The 20,248-nt window shown below is 48.6% G+C and overlaps 1 protein-coding gene across 4 annotated transcripts; it reads right to left on the bottom strand.

The window, feature by feature from the left end:
• Positions 1-2,320: 2,320 nt before the first annotated feature.
• Positions 2,321-19,172, bottom strand: DELE1 (DAP3 binding cell death enhancer 1). 4 transcript variants are annotated; one of them, XM_010338319.3, is made up of 14 exons: positions 18,986-19,172; positions 18,239-18,353; positions 18,026-18,143; positions 15,250-15,397; positions 13,155-13,319; positions 12,808-12,893; positions 12,608-12,704; positions 10,443-10,514; positions 8,982-9,124; positions 8,000-8,158; positions 7,812-7,904; positions 5,420-5,579; positions 4,332-4,571; positions 2,321-2,962 (listed from the first exon to the last, which is right to left on the bottom strand). In XM_010338319.3, exons 1-13 carry the CDS (start codon positions 19,014-19,016, stop codon positions 4,333-4,335), a joined length of 1,626 nt encoding a protein of 541 aa, XP_010336621.1. In that variant the 5' UTR covers positions 19,017-19,172; the 3' UTR covers positions 2,321-2,962; position 4,332. The 4 variants fall into 4 exon arrangements, with proteins under 4 accessions (XP_010336621.1, XP_010336626.1, XP_010336630.1 ...); XM_010338324.3 differs by having other exon boundaries at positions 2,321-2,958; XM_010338328.3 differs by having other exon boundaries at positions 2,321-2,914.
• Positions 19,173-20,248: the final 1,076 nt, after the last annotated feature.

Raw genomic sequence — 20,248 nt, 5'->3', positions numbered from 1 at the left:
ACAGGAAGGTTACAGAAACTTCTTGACATCAGCCAAGATGTCAAAGCTGAGATTTGGACACGCTCAAAACAGTTTCCACCAAGATGGGCTCTGCCCCCCGGGAGACTGAGGGAGCAGGCGAGCCAGCAAGCACTCACTTAAATGCCGTCTTAATTTGGAAAGCATAGAGGGACATTTTTATCAATAGTCAGCCGTTCTCCAGCACCAGGAGTACAATGCAGTGCTCAGAGCCTGGGGGCAGCTCAGAGATTGACAGGCAGCCGCCTTGTCTGTCACCCAACTTCAGTTTGGCAGCTCGCTGACCCTACCTCTTCTCTGGCTGAAGTAAGAGTGAAATGGCAACCATTACCCTTGAAACTCTGGAGAGAACCAAATCCCAAAAAAGGGAGGACAGGAGAAGGGAGAGCCAGGCTTGGCCTGGCACATAGTGTGTACCTAGAAAATAGATCAGCATTTTCTAATTCCTGCTAAGTTTTGGATACAATGGGGGAGGAGTGGGACATGATCAGAAACACACATGCAACAAACATTTTGTACTTATTGAACAGTTACTAAGTGCCAAAAGTAGCACAGGGAACCATGTGTGTGCCTGTGTGCGTGCGTGTAGGCAGCAAGCAAGGTGGGGGGGGCAATAAAGAATTATTCATTTAAGCTATTTAAAGTACCTACTATGTGCTGGGTAGGCTTGGTGCTGGTCATTGGGTGGGGCAGGGGTGAGTATAATCACTCATCTGTTGAACGTGTATTTGGCATTAAAGATAAAGTGAACCAAATAGCCTTTTTCCCATCATAGTGTCAGGACTATGAAAACAGCATCTCCGGATAGGGAAACTGAGGCAGCAGAGCTTCACACGAACGCCAGGCTGTGACCCAGCATCCTGACCCAGGCTGGCCCTGCTGATGGGAGTCACCTCCCTCTCCTCCTCTCACGCTTCCTCTGGGGCACTGATGGTGAGTCATTAGCAGCAGAATTTTAATGGCAAAAGCACAGCAGTCCCCAGGTCTGCCAATGAAGCCCATCCCCCTGGGGCTGGATCAAGACTGCAGTGACTGAACAGCCAAGGACTTTTGGTCCCTTGACAACACCTTTCTCACGACTCTGCCACCCTTCCCTTTCCACAGGAGAGGCCCTTCCTTTTTAAATTGGAGAGCTTAAAAATATCCTGTCCCCCCACCTTTGGCATCCCAAATTGAATCAGTATTTAGTTCAGCAGTGACTGGCGGGGAGGGAGACCCACTCAGGGAGGGCTGCATCTGGCCTTCACCACAGGATGCCCGGTGTCCAGACTGAACCACCCCTTGGCCCCGGGTACAGCTAGAAGGAAGTAGTCAGAAAATCCAAAATGACAACAGAAGGGAGGAGGCTGGGGAGTGGGGCTCCACAGGGAGGACACACAGTGACATTTCATGCAGAGGGTGCTCCAGGAAGGCTCAAAGGCAATCTGTAGGGAAACAGGCTCTGGGCTCAACTCAGTGAGGGAAAACACTGGGTTAACCAAGTTCTTTACTGGAGGACTTCTTGGAACCTCGAATATGCTGATGTGTATTGTCAATCTATAAAAAGGGGACGTCTGGTGCAGCGTTAACTCACAGAAACCTTTGTTTGTTTGCTTTTTTGGCAGACAGCTTAGCGCACTGCACAGCTTAAAACCCTGAGCTTGACACCTCAGGTTTCCTACCCTGCACGGGGTTCTTGTACTCAGTGCTGAGGACCCTGGAATACAAAGACAAGGTCCCTGCTCCCAAGGAGTGCCATCTGTGGAAGGCAGCCATGTGCAGGGTTCAATGGCGGTGAGCCAGTGTGCAGGGCAGCCCTGAAAAGGAGGCAGGGAGCAGGCGAGGAGCTGGAGCTAGAGGACGCCTGGGTTCCCCGGGCAAAAGGGAGGTGCTAGAAAAGTGTGACACGACCACTTAGAAGTTGAGAGAGGTGCGATGGGAAGCAGGGAGGGAAACGTGGACAACTATCCCCCCTCAAATCTTCTCCCCTTTGAACTGACCAAGCCAGCTGCTCTTTCCCACTCAGTCACAGGATTGTGGTGGGTGGGCCCTCTATCCCTCCCAGCCCCCACCCTCAACCACATCTATGTTATTCAACTTGGGCTAACATCCAGAAGCCAGGGAACAGCTATTCACAAATTCAGTAATTGGACTCATTAGCGTTGACTCAGAAATCTTTTTTTTTCCTAAGTCTCTCTCAGAGAAGCTTTTAAGATCCTTTAAATTGGTTAATGGAGAGTTTAGAAATGAGGACAGAGCCTCAGCTTTCAGCTCCCCCTGCCCATCTCCCTGGCTCTCCCCAACATACTCAGGGCAAGAGTGATGAGATATTCCAATATCTGTTTTATTAAACACCCAGACATTTCTGGCACACATTTCCCAAACGGGGACCTCAAAATCTATACTCTCCAGCTCTAAGACTCCTAGCACTCCATCTACATTTACTCTCCCATGGGTAGGACAGTAATAATGCTTTCACATAAAACTGCAGTGTGAACTGATGGACAAGAACCCTGGAGTCAGGAGGCCCAGGTAACCTCATCCTGGCTTGGCGACCCATAAAGCCACGCACCCATGGGCATCACCGCCTCCAGGGCCAAAGTGAGTACCAAGGTCTTCTCTGTGGTGAAATGCCCTTGCATTTGTCTTATAAGGCAGGAGGGCAGACACCATTGCCTTTGGTCTACAACTGAGGAAGCAATCCAGGGAGTCAGGTAACTGCTTCAAGGTGGCAATGGCCAAGCAAGTGGCAGAGTCAGACCTGGGTCTACGCACCCTCCTCTTCTTGACTGTGCTGGCGCAGGTGCATAGGGTTTGGGGGAAGGTGGGTGGGTAACTGGCCTCTTCTTCGGGACTCAAATTGTGATATATATCTGAGAACCCACAGGCTCCATCTTTAGGGCTGAGGTGAGAAGTTCTGAAAGTCAAGCAGACACATCCAGGCATTTGGGCAAGAAACTTCTTCCTTCCAAATCAAAGGTGAAATGAAAACAATTATGAGCTCATAGGGGATGAATAGAGGTGAATGGTGGAGCTAGTCTCGAGGATGGCCTGATTTAGTGTTTCCTATGTGTCAGCCACTCACAGAACCACTCCTATGATTTTTTTTTTTTCTTTTTCTTTTTTTTTTTTTGAGACGGAGTTTCGCTCTTGTTACCCAGGCTGGAGTGCAATGGCGCGATCTCGGCTCACTGCAACCTCTGCCTCCCGGGTTCAGGCAATTCTCCTGCCTCAGCCTCCTGAGTAGCTGGGATTACAGGCACGCGCCACCACGCCCAGCTAGTTTTTTGTATTTTTAGTAGAGACGGGGTTTCACTATGTTGACCAGGATGGTCTCATCTCTCAACCTCGTGATCCACCCGCCTCGGCCTCCCAAAGTGCTGGGATTACAGGCTTGAGTCACCGCGCCCGGCCCACTCCTATGATTTTTGCCACCTCTCTGGATCTGTGCTCCCTTTTATGCTATGTTTTTCTTTAAACTGATTCAGTTTTTTTTTTTTTTTGGAGATGAAGTTTCGCTCTCATTGCAAGTGCAATGGCACAATCTCGGCTCACTGCAACCTCTGCCTCCTGGGTTCAAGCGATTCTCCTGCCTCAGCTTCCCAAGTAGCTGGGACTACAGGCATGTGCCATAACACCTAGCTAATTTTGTATTTTTAGTAGAGACAGGGTTTCTTCATGTTGGTCAGGCTCATCTTGAACCCCCGACTTCAGGTGTCCCGCCTGCCTCGGCCTCCCAAAGTGCTGCGAACATAGGCGTGAGCCACCTCGCCTGGCCCTGATTCACTTTTTTCAAAAGTTAGCTTTATTCTAGACAGAACATCTGTCAAGCTGCAGGTCAATATGCTAGTCATACTTTTATATTATATGTTAAATATAGAACTACTGAAATAGAAAATATTAATTTGAGTGCCACCTAAAATCTTCTTGTGAACCAGGGGTACACACATCAAACATTGGCAAAGAGTGGTACTGGTTTAAGTGTGAGAAAACTGAGGCACAGCAAGGGAGAAGGTGAGTGACTTGCTCAAACACAAAGGCTAAGGTGAGCACCAGGGTCTGTTGACCCTCCAGTAGGGTTCTTCATAGGTCACTGAATGCATCCTTTGGTGCACAGACCGAAATGACTGTGAACGCATCCCAGGCTCATCTGTGAGGCTACCAAATGGGGGGAACGATCAGTTACGTACTAGCCATGTACGTGAAATTGCTTGAGAACCTGAACTCCAGCTGGAATTTCTACCTGGAAAGGATTGCTGACGCTCTGTTTTTGTTATCCAACCTCCCGCCCCCTCTGGCCCCTAAGAGGCACCAGTGACTATGTTTTATCTCACCTTAGCCAAAACCTAGTCTGACGACGCTCCTTTCCAGTGGGCAGGGGTGTGGGGGGACAGCCCTGCTGGGGGCTTCCGGGCTGGCTCTGAAATGCCGACTTCTGCAGAGAAGGTCAAGGTTCCCTGCGCTTGAGGCATGTGGTAGGCGTGAGGTTCCTGCCAGCAGGGTGTTCAGGCTGCAGAGGGAGGGGCTGGAGAAAGACTTCAGTCCTGTAACTGTCAGGTCGCTGGGCCCCGGGGCTGTAAGAAGAGGTGAGAGCAGCCATTACTCATGCTGTATATTCCTGGACTCCTACTTTGCAGCCAGGACTTCTTCAAAGGCTTGGTTCCCCAGGCATTGTTAACTCCCAACCCCAGTGACTCATGAGTGAGCAGGGCTCTCAGAGCCCTAGAAGAGTAACTCAGACAACCTTGGGATATTGTCTCTCCTACAAAAGCATCAGAGCAGCTACCATTTGTTCAGTACCTACTGTGCTGTCTGGCTGTGCTAAGCCCCTTACAGTCATCTCATTTAATCCTTATGACAACCTAATGAGTTAGGTTTTACCACTGCCTTTATTTTTAGAGGTGAAGAAACTGAGGCACAAAGCCATGGAGTCTAAGTTCAGTGACAGTGGGGGTTAAAACTCAGGTATGGCTGGTAGTGGTGGCTCATATCTGTAATCTCAGCACTTTGGGAGGCTGAGGCGGGTGGATCACCTGAGGTCAGGAGTTTGAGACCAGTCTGGCCAACATGGCAAAATACTGTCTCTATTAAAAATACAAAAAATTAGCTGAGCATTGTGGTGGGAGCCTGTAATCCCAGCTACTCCAGAGACTGGGCCAGGAGAATTGCTTGAACCTGGGAGGTAGACGTTGCAGTGAGCAGAGATCGCACCATTGCACTCCAGCCTGGGCAACCAGAGTAAAACTCTGTTTCAAAAAAAAAAAAAAAACCAACTCAGGTTTGTTTGACTCCAAAAGCTGTGCTCTTAGCCACCACCGGGGTTGGAAATGGCAAGGAGACCAGAGACTATTGCCACATACTATTCTGTCACAGGGTACTGAGCTTAGGGAAGGGACCTGTTGGCCTGGACTTGGGTCTGTACCTGCAGCCTCCATGGAAAAGAGGGCTTGCAGCCTCTCCTGGGCGGCCTCGTTTCCCAGAGCCGCTGACTGCTGGTAACATCTCAAGGCCTCTCCCAGATTCCTCTGCACACCAAGGCCTCTCTCGTAGCAAATTCCCAAGTGGTACCTGCTCTGTGAGTCCTACGGGAGAAAAGGGACAGACAAACAGATACACACACGCACGACTGAGGAACTGAAATACTAAGGCAGGAGGAAAGTCAGGTCAGGCATGCTGGGACTTCATCCACGCAGGGTCAAGGCCGAGCCCTGGCCCGCCCCATAGCAAGGGATCTCAACTAGGAAATGCCAGAGGCTCAGAGCCCACTCAACACAAAGGAGAAGGGGATCCCTCCACCTGGGCAGATTCCAGCCAGGGCAGTGTGGAGGCTTCTCTTGCACAGGCTGGCTGAAAGCATGCAGAAGGAAGGCTCTAGGAAACAGCCCAGTTACAGAAAACCTGGGAGTCGGGCTCTACATTGCCCTGAAACAGCAAAGAGGTAAGGGTAGAGAGTCACCTTCCCAAAAACCCTGTGCCTTCCTGAATCTCTGCCTGAAAGCGCTGACCAAAAGAAGCAATTCTTCTCCTTTAAAAAGCTATGCTCTTTGCCCTGGCTCTGGATCCTTTCTCCTCTCACTGAGGGCTATGCTCAGGATCAGGTAGAGGCCGGGTGTCCAGCTGCACAGCCAGACTGTCTGCGCTCCCGTCATGGCTCTACCACTTCCCAGCTGTGTTCACTCAGGCACATGACTCTACCTCTTGGTGCCTCAGTTTCCTCACCTATAAAATGGGATACTAAAAGCACCTACCTTATTAGGTTGTTGCGAGGATTAAATACGCTATATGAAAAGTGCTTATATGCACTATATGAATCATATTCACTCTCCCAATTTAAAGAAACAAAACAAAACACTATTGACTCCCAACCGTGGTTCCATTTCTCTTCTACCCAACATGGTCAAATTTCTGGAAGAGTTGTCTACACATTCTGCCCCCACTTCTAGAACACACAGGCCAAAGCCCCTCCAATAAATATGGCAGACTTATGCCTACAGGTCAGGTTCTAACACAGCATTGGACACATGTAAGGCCAAACCACCACCCCTGCAACGCTGCTCAGTACAAACCCAAGAAGACACAATTCCCTGTGGGGTGGAAAAGTGTTAGGTCTGAGTCCCAAGACAGTGTCACATAGCATTTGACAGATATCCTTTTGTGCACTTTTCCTGCTAGCATGCTGGTCTGATTAAAGCAGGCCAGCGTGCCCACAGGTTTGCCCTGCATATGGATGTGCAGACCTGCCCAACTTTGAAAGGCCCTGTGGGGCTCTTTCAAGGCAAGGTAGGTACAGCTCTGGATATTGACTGGTGACATTGGTCCCCTTTTGACAGCTACTGCAGATACTTTGGGCAACAGAGTAGACAAGGAAAAGCATTTTGATCCCCAGGAGTTCAATGAAGCTATCAGGGTGTTAGCCAGAAAACAAAGGAAGCAGCAGTCCCCTATGTAGGGAATCATGGTACACGCATATATTGCTTGATTTAATCCAAGACTCCTGGTCCGTCAAGATGCAACTCAGAAGATACGCTCGTTAAATACATTTGAGGAATACAGCAAACCACAGATGGCCTTTTCGATGATCTCAGTGACATAAAGCTTTGAGACTTCCTGCATTAACAATAACTGTTTAACTGAGTATTTCCCCAACCCATCTAACCGTTTTTTTCCTCTCATGACTTATAAACATCTCACGGAACTAACGCTTCAGGGAACACATCTCAATTGTCTGAATGCCAGTGCCCCCAGTTCAGACAACCAGACATGCCCACCCACCCCAAGCTGAGCAGTGTTCACTGTTTACTGTCTCCACCTGATGCGTCTTCTGATTTCCCTGGGTTACCATCACTTGTAATGATGCATTTTTCATGTGTACAGGTTACGCAGCACTCTCACACCTGTCATCTCAGTTAGATTTTGATCCTCTCAACAACCCTGTGAAACAGTGGACAGGTAAGGCAAACTGTATTATGCTGATTTTAAAGACGAGGAAATAGGTTTCAATCAAGAAGTGACCAGGCCCAGTAGTGTGCTGGTAAACCCTGAACAACTGGCTCTCTAGGAGGGAAAAAGTGCTGCTTTGTGGCATTCAGCAATTTCTGTGGTGCAAATATTCCCACCATCACAGATTTTAAGTTGCACGCAGCTCTCACAGCCTGATCCAAGGGTCACACAGTAAGTCAGCGAGAGCTAAGGCTTAAAGCCAGCCCAAAGCTCCTAACAAACAATCTCCTAAGCACAGAATCGGTACCAGTTCCAAAATCCCTTCTCTTATCAGGCTTCAGCCCTAACATGCTTGCACACTAGAGATCTCATACCCCGTTGTTGGCTGCAAGCCAAAGATATTTCACAGCTCTCTGCTCATCCAGGTAGGGCTCCTTGGTGAAAAGCACCCCGAGGAAAGCTTGGGCCTGTGGTCAAGGAGGAAGGAAAAAAAGGCATCCTGGTCAGTTTCGGGCTCCACAGGCCCCAGAGACCTTGGACAGACCCTGCCAATGGTACTCACCTCTCTCAAGCCTGAGTCTGCAGCCTGCTTCAGCATGGACAGTGCCCTCTGCCGCTCAGGGGCCCACGAAGGGGCTGGGTCTCGTAGTAGGCACCTGGCATAGCGGTACTGAGCCAGGCTGTGGCCCTGGCTAGCAGCCAGTTGATAATAAAGGACCGCCTGTGGCAAAGGGAGAAACACCCAGTCAGCTGATAACTCTGTAAGCAAATTTTTGTTTCAGTGAAATTTTTAAAAATTATTTTAATTAAATAATATATAATTATAGAGTAGTCAGAAAACTCAGATAAGCCAGAATTTAAAAATATAAACCAAAAATAGAAACATAAAATCCCAAGAAATTCATCCTCCTAAAGATCATTCTTGCTTAAAATGTTAGTGTTCAGCCTTGCAAATATCTTCCCACGTGTTATACATACTCACACACATACATTTTAGACATCTATGTATTTGCACACGTGTGTGGGGGGGGGCAAAGAGAGAGACAGACTTAGATCATAGTATACTACTTTATAACCTGTTTTTAAACTTTAATGATACACCATGAATGTCTTTGCCTGACAATATAGATCTAGCACATCATTTTAAGGCCCAAATAGACGTAATTAACCAGTTTTCTATTGAAGAAACTTTCAGGCTTTTTTTTTTTTTGTCTTCACATACAACTTTAAGAAATACATTCTTATATATAACCTCTTTGTGTTTTTATCCTACTTTAAAAAAAATTAATTAATCCATTCATCAAGATGCTATTCTAAGCCGAGAATACACTTGCAAAGAAGAAAGACAAAATCCCTGCCCTCCCTGATTTTTGAGTCTAAATTCCTGGAAGTTAGGAGCTTCTTTCTTACTTTTCTTTCGCAGCTGGGCTACAACCCATTGGAAAAAAGAAGCCAAACTTTCCCCCTTCCCTGCCCACTGCTCATTTCTAGACATCGCTCTCAGCAGCCCAGCACAGCAGACGGGCTTGGGGGCAGGGGAATACCTTGCGGATGTCCCTGGGGGTGCCTCTGCCATGCTCATGACACAAGCCTGCGTTGTACTGCGCTTTGCTGTAGCCGCGGGCTGCAGCTTTCTGGAAGTAAGAAAAGGCTGCCTTGTAGTCACCACTCTTCATGTTCTCTGTCCCTATAAGAAGACACAGGGCACAAACACTCATAGCTTCCTCAGTGAACTTCCCCGCACCCTCAGCCAGGTACCTACAGACTCCTCATCCGATCCTCCTCCCTTTCCTTTTCTTGTGCCAGACACTTTGCATATATTTCTTTCTTTCTTTCTTTCTTTTTTGTGAGACGGAGTCTCGCTCTGTTGCTGAGGCTGGAGTGCAGTAGCGCTATCTCGGCTCACTCCTCACTGAAACCTCTGCCTCCTGGGATCAAGCAATTCCCTGCCTCAGCCTCCCAAGGAGCTGGGGTTACAGATGCCTGCCACCACGCCTGGCTAATTTTTATATTTTTAGTAGAGATGGGGTTTCATCATCTTGGCCAGGCTGGTCTTGAACTCCTGACCTTGTGATCCACCCACCTCCGCCTCCCAAAGTGCTGGGATTACATGTGTGAGCCACCACACCTGGTCTTTTTTTTTGTTGAGATGGCGTCCAGCTCTTTTGCCCAGGCTGAAGTACAGTGGTGCAATCTTGGCTCACTGCAACCTCCACCTCCTGGGTTCAAGCGATTCTCCTGCCTCACCCTCCTAAGTAGCTGGGATTACAGGCATAAGCTACTACACTCAGCCCTTTGCATATATTTCTATCCTCTGAATATTTCACCGGTTTGCCATAGACAGCAGTTGGTTCTGCCCTACTATAGACCATTCCTCCTTCTCTTGGTAATAGCATCCAGATTTCCCGTTGGGAACAACTCCTCCCCTAGCGCTGCCAATGTGCTTGCGTTCTTCACAACCACAGAGATTTTTTTCCTTAGGAATCTGAAGCTTGATCTGGTTGGGAAAAGGAAAGAAAACGGTCCTTGTAGGTTTATTCTGACAGAAGCACTCTGAAGATACAATCAGCTGCTGCCTCTTGGGTCTCTGGAACTTCCGATTCCTGTCCTTTCGGAGGCTTGGCAGGTCAATAGATCCCAACAGATTCCTTTTGTGCTTAAGTGAGCCTGCGTGGGTTTAGGTTGTTCATAACCAGCAAACCCTAACTGATACAAGTGATACCATTAATCTCGTTTCATGAAGAAATTGGGAGCGGTAATACGGCGGCATCGAGACCTGAATGCAAGCACATCCAACTCCAAAGCCCATGTTCTTTTCATTACCCAAACAAAAAGGGCACAGGAAAGGAGCAGGGCACAGCCAGTTCTCAACTCAAAGCCTTTGCTCCATCTGCCTCTCCTGCCTGGGATCTCTTTCCACCTCCACCATCAAAGGTCCCATCCTGTGTCTGCTCTAGAACCTTCAGCCCACACTCAGCCTTTAAACACTTTTTTTTGGCACTTACTTAATATACCAAACCTTTTTCTAAACCGTTTCGAAAGTACAAGTCCTGTCTCCTCAATTGGACTGTAAAATCCTGGAGGCAGAGCAGAAAAAGAAATGTAGAAGAAATAACTTTGCCTAGGGTGAAGGCACCATACAAATGCAAAACATGATTATGGCTTATGCTCCTTTTGTGTTCTGCCACTGTACCAAGCACTTGCTGAATAAATGAATATATGAATGAAGGGATGGGCAAGAAAATTCCGAGAAGAGACTCTTTGCCCATCAAAATCACATAAAGCTAATGAGGGAGAAACCAGGTTCCAGTCAGCCAGCAGTGAATTAAATAAAGTTGCCTCCCTGCTGCCTGAAAACTCACTGTCCCGGGTTGACAGAGCCCTCTGCCCTTGGGGAGAAGATTCAAGAGTGCAAAGGATCCCACTATCCTCCTGTTTCCCACCTGGCTCATTAATATACCCAGATCCATCTATTCTTGTTGCTCTCTCCTTTCTCTAACCTAGACCATGCCACCGACGTGTTTTGTTTAGCTGTCACTAACAGCACCTACCTGGTCTCCTGTTTCCCCTCTAGCAACCCTACAATCCATGTCTGTCTACACGGCAGCCAGAGAGATCTTTGGAAAAGTACATCAGATCATGTGACTTATCCCCTTTCCTGCTCCCGCTTAAAGTCCTCCAAAGACTTCCTGTCTCGCTTAGAAAATCCATACTCTTTTTTTTTTTTTTTTTTTTTTGAGACGGAGTTTCGCTCTTGTTACCCAGGCTGGAGTGCAATGGCACGATCTCGGCTCACCGCAACCTCCGCCTCCTGGGCTCAGGCAATTCTCCTGCCTCAGCCTCCGGAGTAGCTGGGATTACAGGCACGCGCCACCATGCCCAGCTAATGTTTTGTATTTTTAGTAGAGACGGGGTTTCACCATGTTGACCAGGATGGTCTCGATCTCTTGACCTCGTGATCCACCCACCTCGGCCTCCCAAAGTGCTGGGATTACAAGCTTGAGCCACCGCACCCGGCCGAAAATCCATACTCTTTACCGTGGCTCAGAAGACCTCACCTGACCTGACTCCTGCCTGCTGTTCTGGCTTCATCTCCTGTCACCCTTCCCAAGATCTCAAAGCTCCAGCCACACTCACCTTTCTTTTGTTCCTTTAGCAAGCAAAATCCAATCCTGCCTCAGGACTTCTGCACTTACTGTTCCTGTCAGGTGGAAAGCTCTTTCTCCAGATTGAAACAAAAGTGGCTGTTTTTGTGACGGGTCTTAGATCAAAGGTCTTCTGCTCAGAGAGGACTTCTAAATCAAAAACTGCTCCTTGCTCAAGTCACTAACACATTCCCTTGTTTTATTTTCTTCATAACATTTATCAACATCTGAGATTCTTTTTATTTGTTTCTTAATTATTGTTTTTCTGCTCCCTGAGAATAAGGACTTCTTCTTGCAAATCACTGTATCCCCAGTACCTAAAATAGGACCTAGCAAAAGGTAAATGCTCAATAAATTTGTTGCGAATGAATCCCAGCCTCTCGCCTATCTGCCCACTAGACCTCAATAGGTGCTGTGGGGAGTCTGAGTCTCCACATTAGAAGGCCTGAAACGAGCCAAGTCACTGCAGAGACCAGGACAAATGGTGAAAGGGCATTTGGAGTCCTCAGATGAGGGGAAAATGTTCCTGTTCACACATTGAGAATCTGCTACAAAACTCAGGAGCCTGTTCTTTCCTGAGTGTGGCAGAGAATGCTAAGTGACCGCCAAGATTTATTTTCTCCTTCGTACATAGTAACTTGGCAGGATCCTCTGTGGTGAGGTGTGGCCATGTGCCTACATTCCGGATAAAGATTTGTGCAACGTCTAGATTAAAGGGAAGAAGTGATCCTTTAGCTTCCCCACTTTGCCCCTCCTAGCTGGCTAGAATATGGACAGGAGGGTAGTAGCTGGAATTGCCAAACTCTGCCTCAAGATGGGAGCCAGTTTTAAGAAGGCCAGGACACATTTGCATAAGAATGGGTCCCTGCCATCACTGAGCCACCATGCCAGATTTGGTCTACCTACCTGGGAGAAAATAAAATCTCTCTTGTTTAAGCCACTCTCTATCCTGACTCTATCTGACCCACCCCATACCCTTTTCATTTTCCCACCCTCCTGCCTTGATGCAGGGTCCATTTGGTTACCCAGGAAGTTGAAAGCGATGGAAACACTGAGCTGAAAGAGCTGCTGAATGGAAGTCACAGCCTCCTCGAGGGAAAGAGTTTTTGATTTATCTTGTTCCTGGGGAAGAAACATAAAGACTCAGCAAGGGATGGTTCAACTGGGATTGCCACCTGCCCAAGAGAATGTTATGGGGATCCAGGTGGCCAAATCTAGATAATACCTGTTCACCAGCATGCTGAGGCTGGGCTGGTTTTGCCTTGGACTTGATGCTGCTACTGGCATGCAGGAAGCCAAAATCACTGGGACCTGCAAGGGAAAGGCCGACACCCAGCCAGGGCAAAGGAGAAAGTTGTAGTTCTTTTCTCCAACTCTTCCAGCCTACCCAGGCTTTCCATCCAGCACCCTTGCCAGGAATTGAAATAACCTTCAATCACCTCACAAGGCATGGGACCTCACAGGAGTGCCAATTCCCTTCTATGGGAATATGCATCAACCAACGTCCATCTGCCCAGCTCCCCACCACCACCCATCTCTGCCTTCTGCCGATTCCATGAGGCAGGGACGTACCTTCCTCAGAGAAGGGGTCCTGAGGACGAGCTGCTCTCGAGGAGTTGTGTGAGGAGAAGTTCTGGGGCTGAGCTGAGGCTTCTTCCTGGCCAAGCCTGGGTTCTCTGAGGCCAGTGTGCCTGGGAGCTGGGCCATCAGGGCTGGGGAGGACGTGCTGCCGCAGTGCTGCAAAGAGCCAGCAAGAGTGGTCAGGTCAGAGCCGGGTGCGCTGGCTCACACCTGTAATCCCAGCACTTTGGGAGGCTGAGGTGCATGGATCACCTGAAGTCAGGAGTTCAAGACCAGCCTGGCCAACACGGTGAAACACCATCTGTACTAAAAATACAAAAATTAGTGGGGTGCAGTGGCATGCGCCTGTAATCCCAGCTACTTGGGAGGCTGAGGCAGGAGAATTGCTTGAACCCAGGAGGTGGAGGTTGCAGTGAGCCAAGATTGTGCCACTGCACTCCAGTCCAGGTGACAGAGCAACACTCTGTCTCAAAGAAGAAAACAAAAAAAAAACACGTGGTCAGGTCAGAAAAGGATCAGTGTAGACTGCTCGGGCTTGACTGAGTCCTCCCTGAGGTTTTAGAGGCCATAGGAAGATTCTGGAAACTCCTGTAACACTTCCTTCATACTCCTCCATCTCTGTTTCCTTGGCATCCTTCCACAGGAGTCTAGAGGGGTCTGTATTTGTGCTGATCTCCCACCCTAAGCATCAATCACTCCTCTGCTTGAATTCTTCAGTGGCAGGGAGGCATCTACCTTACTCACTGTTGTAGCCCTAGTACCTAGCACTTTCTTTGATAGTAATATTGCTAATTATTATCATCATAATAAAGACAAGAACTAATGCTTAAACTAATAATTACTATGCATTTACTATGTGCCAGGCACTGCCCTAAGTCCTTGATATGGATTAACTCATTTAGTCCTCTCAGTAAACCTATGGGGTAGGCTTTATTATTACCCCATTTTATAGATGAAGAAACTAAGGCAGAAGGAAATTAAAAGTGACTTGTGCGCCGGGCGCGGTGGCTCAAGCCTGTAATCCCAGCACTTTGGGAGGCCGAAGCGGGTGGATCACGAGGTCAAGAGATCGAGACCATCCTGGTCAACAAAGTGAAACCCCGTCTCTACTAAAAATACAAAAAATTAGCTGGGCATGGTGGCGCGTGCCTGTAATCCCAGCTACTGAGGAGGCTGAGGCAGGAGAATTGCTTGAACCCAGGAGGCGGAGGTTGCGGTGAGCCGAGATCATGCCATTGCACTCCAGCCTGGGTAACAAGAGCGAAACTCCGTCTCAAAAAAGAAAAAGAAAAAAAAAAAGTGACTTGTTCAGGGACATAAGACATAAGTGTACAGCCTGGCACAGTGGCTCACACCTATAATCCCAGCACTTTGGGAGGCCAAGGTGGGTGGATCTCAAACTGAGGTCAGGAGTTCGAGACCAGCTTGGCCAACATGGCGAAATCCTGTCTCTACTAAAAACATAAAATTAGCTGGGGATGGTGGCAGACACCTGTAGTTCCAGCTACTCGAGGGGGTAAGGCAGGACAGTCACTTGAACCTGGGAGGCGGAGGTTGCAGTGAGCCGGGATTGTGCCACTGTTCTCCAGTTTGGGTGACAGAGTGAGACTCTGTCTCAAAAAAAAAAAAAAAAAAAAAAAAAAAATACTAGTATGCAGCAGTTTTGGGACTTGAACCTTTATAATCTGACTCTAGAGCCTCCACTACTAGGCTATGTTGCCTCGGTACCATGGCACAGAATAGGTGCTCAATAAAGATTCATTTATTCCTGAATGACTGAGTGACTGACCAGAGAATAACCTAACCGGTTGAATGTGGGACAGGAAACCACACCCAGAATCGAAAGTGGTCTGGACCTGTGGGGCTCCCTCAGCTGGAGGTGATGGGAGGAAATGGAAAGACACTGAGGGGCAGGTGTGGCCCACACCCTGGGTGGATAGAACTTCGCCAATTCCTCTTCCTCTGACTTCAGATAGGAAAGGCAAGGAGCTGCTGACAGCTCTTTTCCTGAGGTGTGTCCAGAGATGCTTCCTGACCCAGAGAGACTCCCAGGCCAGCCCTCCTATCCCCAGGACTGAGAACTCACAGGAGCATGGGTGCCACAGGGGAGATGAGAGGAAACGGCCCAGAGGACTGTGCCAGGAGCACTGTTCCACCCGGCGAGGTCCTGCCGGCAGGGATGCATGGAAGTGGATCTGCCTTGCCAGCTGCAGGGCCAGCACGGCCAGAGTGCCCTGGGAGAGACAGCGACATTAAGGACACGGTCGTTCACCAGTCAACTCCGTCAGACTCAGCCTTACACTCAAACATCACTTCCTCAGGAAATCCAGCGGGGGGCATCTCCTCTGCTACAAACTTTCACAGCACCCGAACTTCTCGGGAGCCCTGACCACATGGGCATTTAAACAATCATCTCTAGAATTATTTATCTAAGGTCTGTCTCTTCTGTTAGTCTATAAGCACAACATGGGCAGGGACCGAGTATGTTTTACTCACCAATGTATCTCTGGTGCCCAAGTACAGCACAGTGTGCTAAGATACAGTAAGGATGAGATATAAGTACAAACTGAATAAGTGTCTGACCAAGGGACTAAATAAGCAAAAACTAAGCCAGCAAAAAGACAGTGGGGTAGGCTGGGTATGGTGGCTCACACCTGTAATCTCAGCACTCTGGGAAACCAAGGCGGGTGGATCACCTGAGGTCAGGAGTTTGAGACCAGCCTGGCCAATATTGTAAAACCTTGTCTCTGTGAAAAAATACAAAAAATTAGCCAGGCGTGGTGGCGGGCACCTGTAATCACAGCTACTCAGGAGGCTGAGGCAGAAGAATCGCTTGAATCCATCAGGTGGATGTTGCAGTGAGCAGAGATTGCACTATTGTACTCCAGCCTGGGCGACAGTGAGACTCCATATCAAAAAAAAAAAAAAAAAGATAATGGGGTAGGCTGGCACCTAGTTGCAAATATAACAACAGGTCAGAGTTCCCGTTAGGCTCTCTTTCCAGTCTGTACAACCCCTCCTTCTACCAACTCCCATTACCCCAGTCAATCACCCCAACACACACACATCTCCAGGTGTAAGCTTTGTAAAGATGTTTCTTCTCTCAATGGTCTGCAGGAGACTTGAGCTAGCTCTTATCCCAGAGGCGACTTAGTTTATCCTGTCTCTCTTTGTGTTATGCTTAAGAAGGCTGACCCAGGGTCGGGCACAGCGGCTCATGCCTTTAATCCCAGCACTTTGGGAGGCCAAAGCAGGCAGATCACTTGAGGCCAAGAGTTCAAGATTGGCCAACATGGAGAAGCTCTATGTTGAAAGTAGAAGGTTAAAAACTCTACTAAAGTAGAAACTCTACTAAAAATACAAGAATTAGCCAGGCGTGGTGGCACACATCTGTAATCCCAGCTACTCAGGAGGCTGAAGCATGAAAATTGCTTGAACCTGGGAGGCAGAGGTTGCAGTGAGCCAAGACTGTGCAATGTACTCCTAAAAAAACACAAAGGTCGACCAAGATACTTGTTGTAACAGGCACTGCATACAATAGCAAGTAAGACAGACATAGTTTCTGCCCTCGTGAAGTTTATATCTTGTGTTTAAAAAGACAAAACACAAGTACAGAGAGAAATAAATACAACTACTACCGATGCTAAATGCCAAGAAGGAAACAAATCAGAGTTACACAGAGCGTAAGAGGGGTTGTGACAAGACAAGGAGTCAGGGAGAGCCTCCCTGTGGAGGTGATTTGTGAGCTAAGGCCAGAAGAAAAGGCACCAGTATTGTGAAGAACAGAGACACGTATCTGTGGCACTGGGGACAGCTTGTATGCAGACCCTTTCATATGAACAGTAGTGTCAGAGCACAGGGACGGCATTAGGACTTCTGGAATCCAGGCACTCTTCCTACTTCTCACTGTGGGACAGCCTTAGAGCTCAGACCATCTTTGGCAATATGGGAAAATGCTCATCCCTTCAGGGTATGATATGACCTTAGTCCACAGGTCCCCAGAGAGAGGTAACCCTGTCGTGGAGACATCAGAGGCTCAGCTGTGCTGATGATACCAATTCACAGATGAGAAAGCTAAGGCTCATAGAGGTCAAGTCGTTTGTCCAAAGTACACAGCATGAAAGCAGCAGGGGTAAGCTGTGACAGACATGAGAGTGATATGTGTGTCAACTTCATTCAGAAGACCTTATAAGGAGAACTTTTACCTAGAATTTTACCTGAAAAGCAAAAGATTCTGCCCTATGAGACTTAGTGTTCATTATTAAGAATCTGACCTTACAGATCAGATTCAACAAATATTTACTGAACAATTATTATGGGCTAGGCTCTGTATTAGACACAGGAACTAAGCAGTAGAACATGAACTCCAGAGTTAAATCTGGCTCCTGCGCTTAATAGGTGTGAGTCTCTAAGCATGTTACCTAACATTTCAGAGCCTGAGTTTCCTCATCTGTAAAATGAAGGTGATATTTCCTTTGTAAGATTTTTGTAAGGATTACACAAGATAATGCAATGTATAATACTTTACATTTATAAATAATGCTATGTATTATTATTTATTGTAAGATCCATGAAAGCAAGAATATATCTACCTTTTTCTCTGCCATGTCCCTAGTACCTAGCAAAAATGCCTGACCCAGAGAAGGTGTAAAATAAATGTTTACTGAATGAAATGAGGAAAATATACATGGCGGGGTAGGGGGAAATGGCAGTATCTCCTTGAATATGCTCCAATGCTATGGGTTACTTGTTAAATGAACACAGTGATTCCCTAGCCCTTGTTTTCAGGTTAAGACTATACATCTACAGAGGATCATTCTCATCTACATTGAAGGTCAAGGACAGGGCTGGGGATACCTTACCCATGATATGGCATCCCGTAGGGTGTTCGGGGAGACACGGGCAGACATCCACTGGAAGGCATCCTTCCATCCATGGGACTTTGGCCCCCTGCTCCTACCTGGGCCTTGGGGACCCGACCTAGATGATGCAAGAAGAGGCTGTCAAATTCTCTACAAAGTAGGACCGAAGGAACACCAGGGGAGGAAATGAGTGGCAATACGGCAGTATCTTACCTGTCAAGGTTAGGCACAGGAACCAGCAAGGTGGAGGAGGTAGTCTGAGGCCCATCTGGGCTGGTGAACTTGGGAGTCACCCTCCAGAGGCTAGGTCCCAGCGTACGGGGAAGAGCTGCAAAGAACCACCAAAACTCAGATACCTCAACAAAAACCCAGGAATCACTGTCATCTGCCTCAGCAGAGGTTTTTAAACACGGATACACATGAGAATCTTTTGTCAACTACAAATTCTAGCACCAGAACCAATTAGTTCTAGAACCCCAGAACCAATAAACTAACATTTCTCAGGGTAAAGCAACCACTTTTTAAAAAAGCTTCCATGTGATTCTGCTGCTCTCCTGTGGCCGCCTGTGCTGCTCTCCTGTTGTAAGATGACTAGACGTTTATACACATACTCTCAATAATGTTGGGGGCGCTTTGTCTCTAAACCTCTCCTCTCTTCATTGGCTATGCCTACTCCATTGGCCCCTAATGGTCTGTAATTCCTTCAGTTCACCATCTCCTGCCATTGGTCTCCTCCCCCTCCCAATAGTCCCACCCATCTCCTTGGACTCCACCCTCTTCTCGCTAGGCCCACCCACATCTCGAATTCCAACAGCCCTTGACTTCCCCGCCCCCTTTCAGGCCCCGCCTTTCTTAGTCTAACCCCGCCCCCAAGCGCTCCGGCTGTTTCCTCCGGCCTGCCCCCACTTCAGTTCCATCTCCTCGGCCCCGAGTGGTGCTCGCTGCTCGGACGCCCCTTACCTAAGCTCAGGAGTCCCGGGAGGCGCCACATGTCGCTGCCGGCACCATAAAGAGCTCGCAGCCGAAAGGGCGAGGCCGAACCTCAGGACAACGGCTAGAGAAGCCGCCACGTTGCTCCCGAGTGGCCGAGTCCCCGAGGAAGTTCTGAGCCGGCCAATTAGAGGGGAGCCCGGCCGGAAAGACTGCGCTTCCGAGAGGAAGTGCAGGGAGGAGGCGTATTCCTGGCCAGCGTGGAGGTGACGTGCGGCAAGGGCATGGGGATGTGGGCCCAGCCTTCCGTGGGGGACGTCCTTGGCGTTGGCACGCGGAGGCTGGGGACCTCAGGTGGCAAAGCGAGCCGCTCGGAACCGTGACGGTTGAGAAGCGGGGCTGGAGCGCCTTCGGGGGGGCAAGAGGACCTTGCAGACGCTGAGGCCGCGAACGAGGAAAGGCTTCCCCAGGCCCTAGGCTTGAGGAGGTGGGAGTAACCAAGCTCCGTGGCGGAGGAGAGGAGCCCCGGGGTCCAACAAAAGAAGCCAGTAGGCCGAGCTTCCATCCAAGGCCACCTGCCTGGAGATGCCAGGCCAGGGCCCGACCGCATAGGCGACGAGAAACCGCGCAGGGCAAGGTTTTGATTCTGGCTTCTAGCTCCGGCCCAGCTTTGTCTCACTGTGCAGCTTCATGCCAACCCCTTACCTTGCCGGGCCCTATTCCGCGCCAAATAGGGTCAGGTGGAATGACTGGCCTGACAGGCTGGGATTCTTGGGTAGCTCCTTTCAAAATACCTGAGACACCTCCGCGCCCTGTTAGAACCCCGGTCTTCAGATACGGCAAAGGTTATCTATTTGTTTGTTCTTTTGTGAAAGAGTTCCTCTTTCACCAGACTTGAATCCGTGAAATAATGGAGCTCACATTCAAGTGTAAGATTTCCTCCCTATCCCCTTCCTACGGGTATATGACTTTAAGATGGTTGGAAGTCTCTAGCTGGGGTAAAAGTGTACTGGGGACACCTACTTTTAGACCTAGGCATATGACCTGAAAGTTGTATTAATTTGTTAGAACAGCTTTTTATTTGGATACGGATTCTATCTAGCTCTGTCGCCCAGGCTGGAATGCAATGGTGCGATCTTGGCTCCCTGCAGCCTCCGCCTACCGAGTCAAGTTCAAGCGATTCTCTTGCCTTAGTCTCCGGAGTAGCTGGGGTTACAGGCGCCCGCTACAACACTTAGCTAATTTTTGTATTTTTAATAGAGAGGGGTTTCACCATGTTGGCCAGGCTGGTCT

This window comes from Saimiri boliviensis, chromosome 1 (genome assembly GCF_048565385.1).
Source record: "Saimiri boliviensis isolate mSaiBol1 chromosome 1, mSaiBol1.pri, whole genome shotgun sequence".
Classification (NCBI taxonomy): domain Eukaryota; kingdom Metazoa; phylum Chordata; class Mammalia; order Primates; family Cebidae; genus Saimiri; species Saimiri boliviensis.
This window is presented reverse-complemented; position numbering and strand designations above follow the sequence as displayed.

Bases quoted from the DNA above. Each gene is read 5' to 3' on its own strand.
- DELE1 (XM_010338319.3), bottom strand. From the start codon at position 19,016: ATGTGGCGCCTCCCGGGACTCCTGAGCTTAG. The intron at 9,125-10,442 runs GTAAGTGCCAAA...GTCTTCTTATAG, and splicing joins AAAAAGGTTTGGTATATTAA to GGACAGAGAACATGAAGAGT. The intron at 8,159-8,981 runs GTATTCCCCTGC...CCTTTGCCACAG, and splicing joins CCCCCAGGGACATCCGCAAG to GCGGTCCTTTATTATCAACT.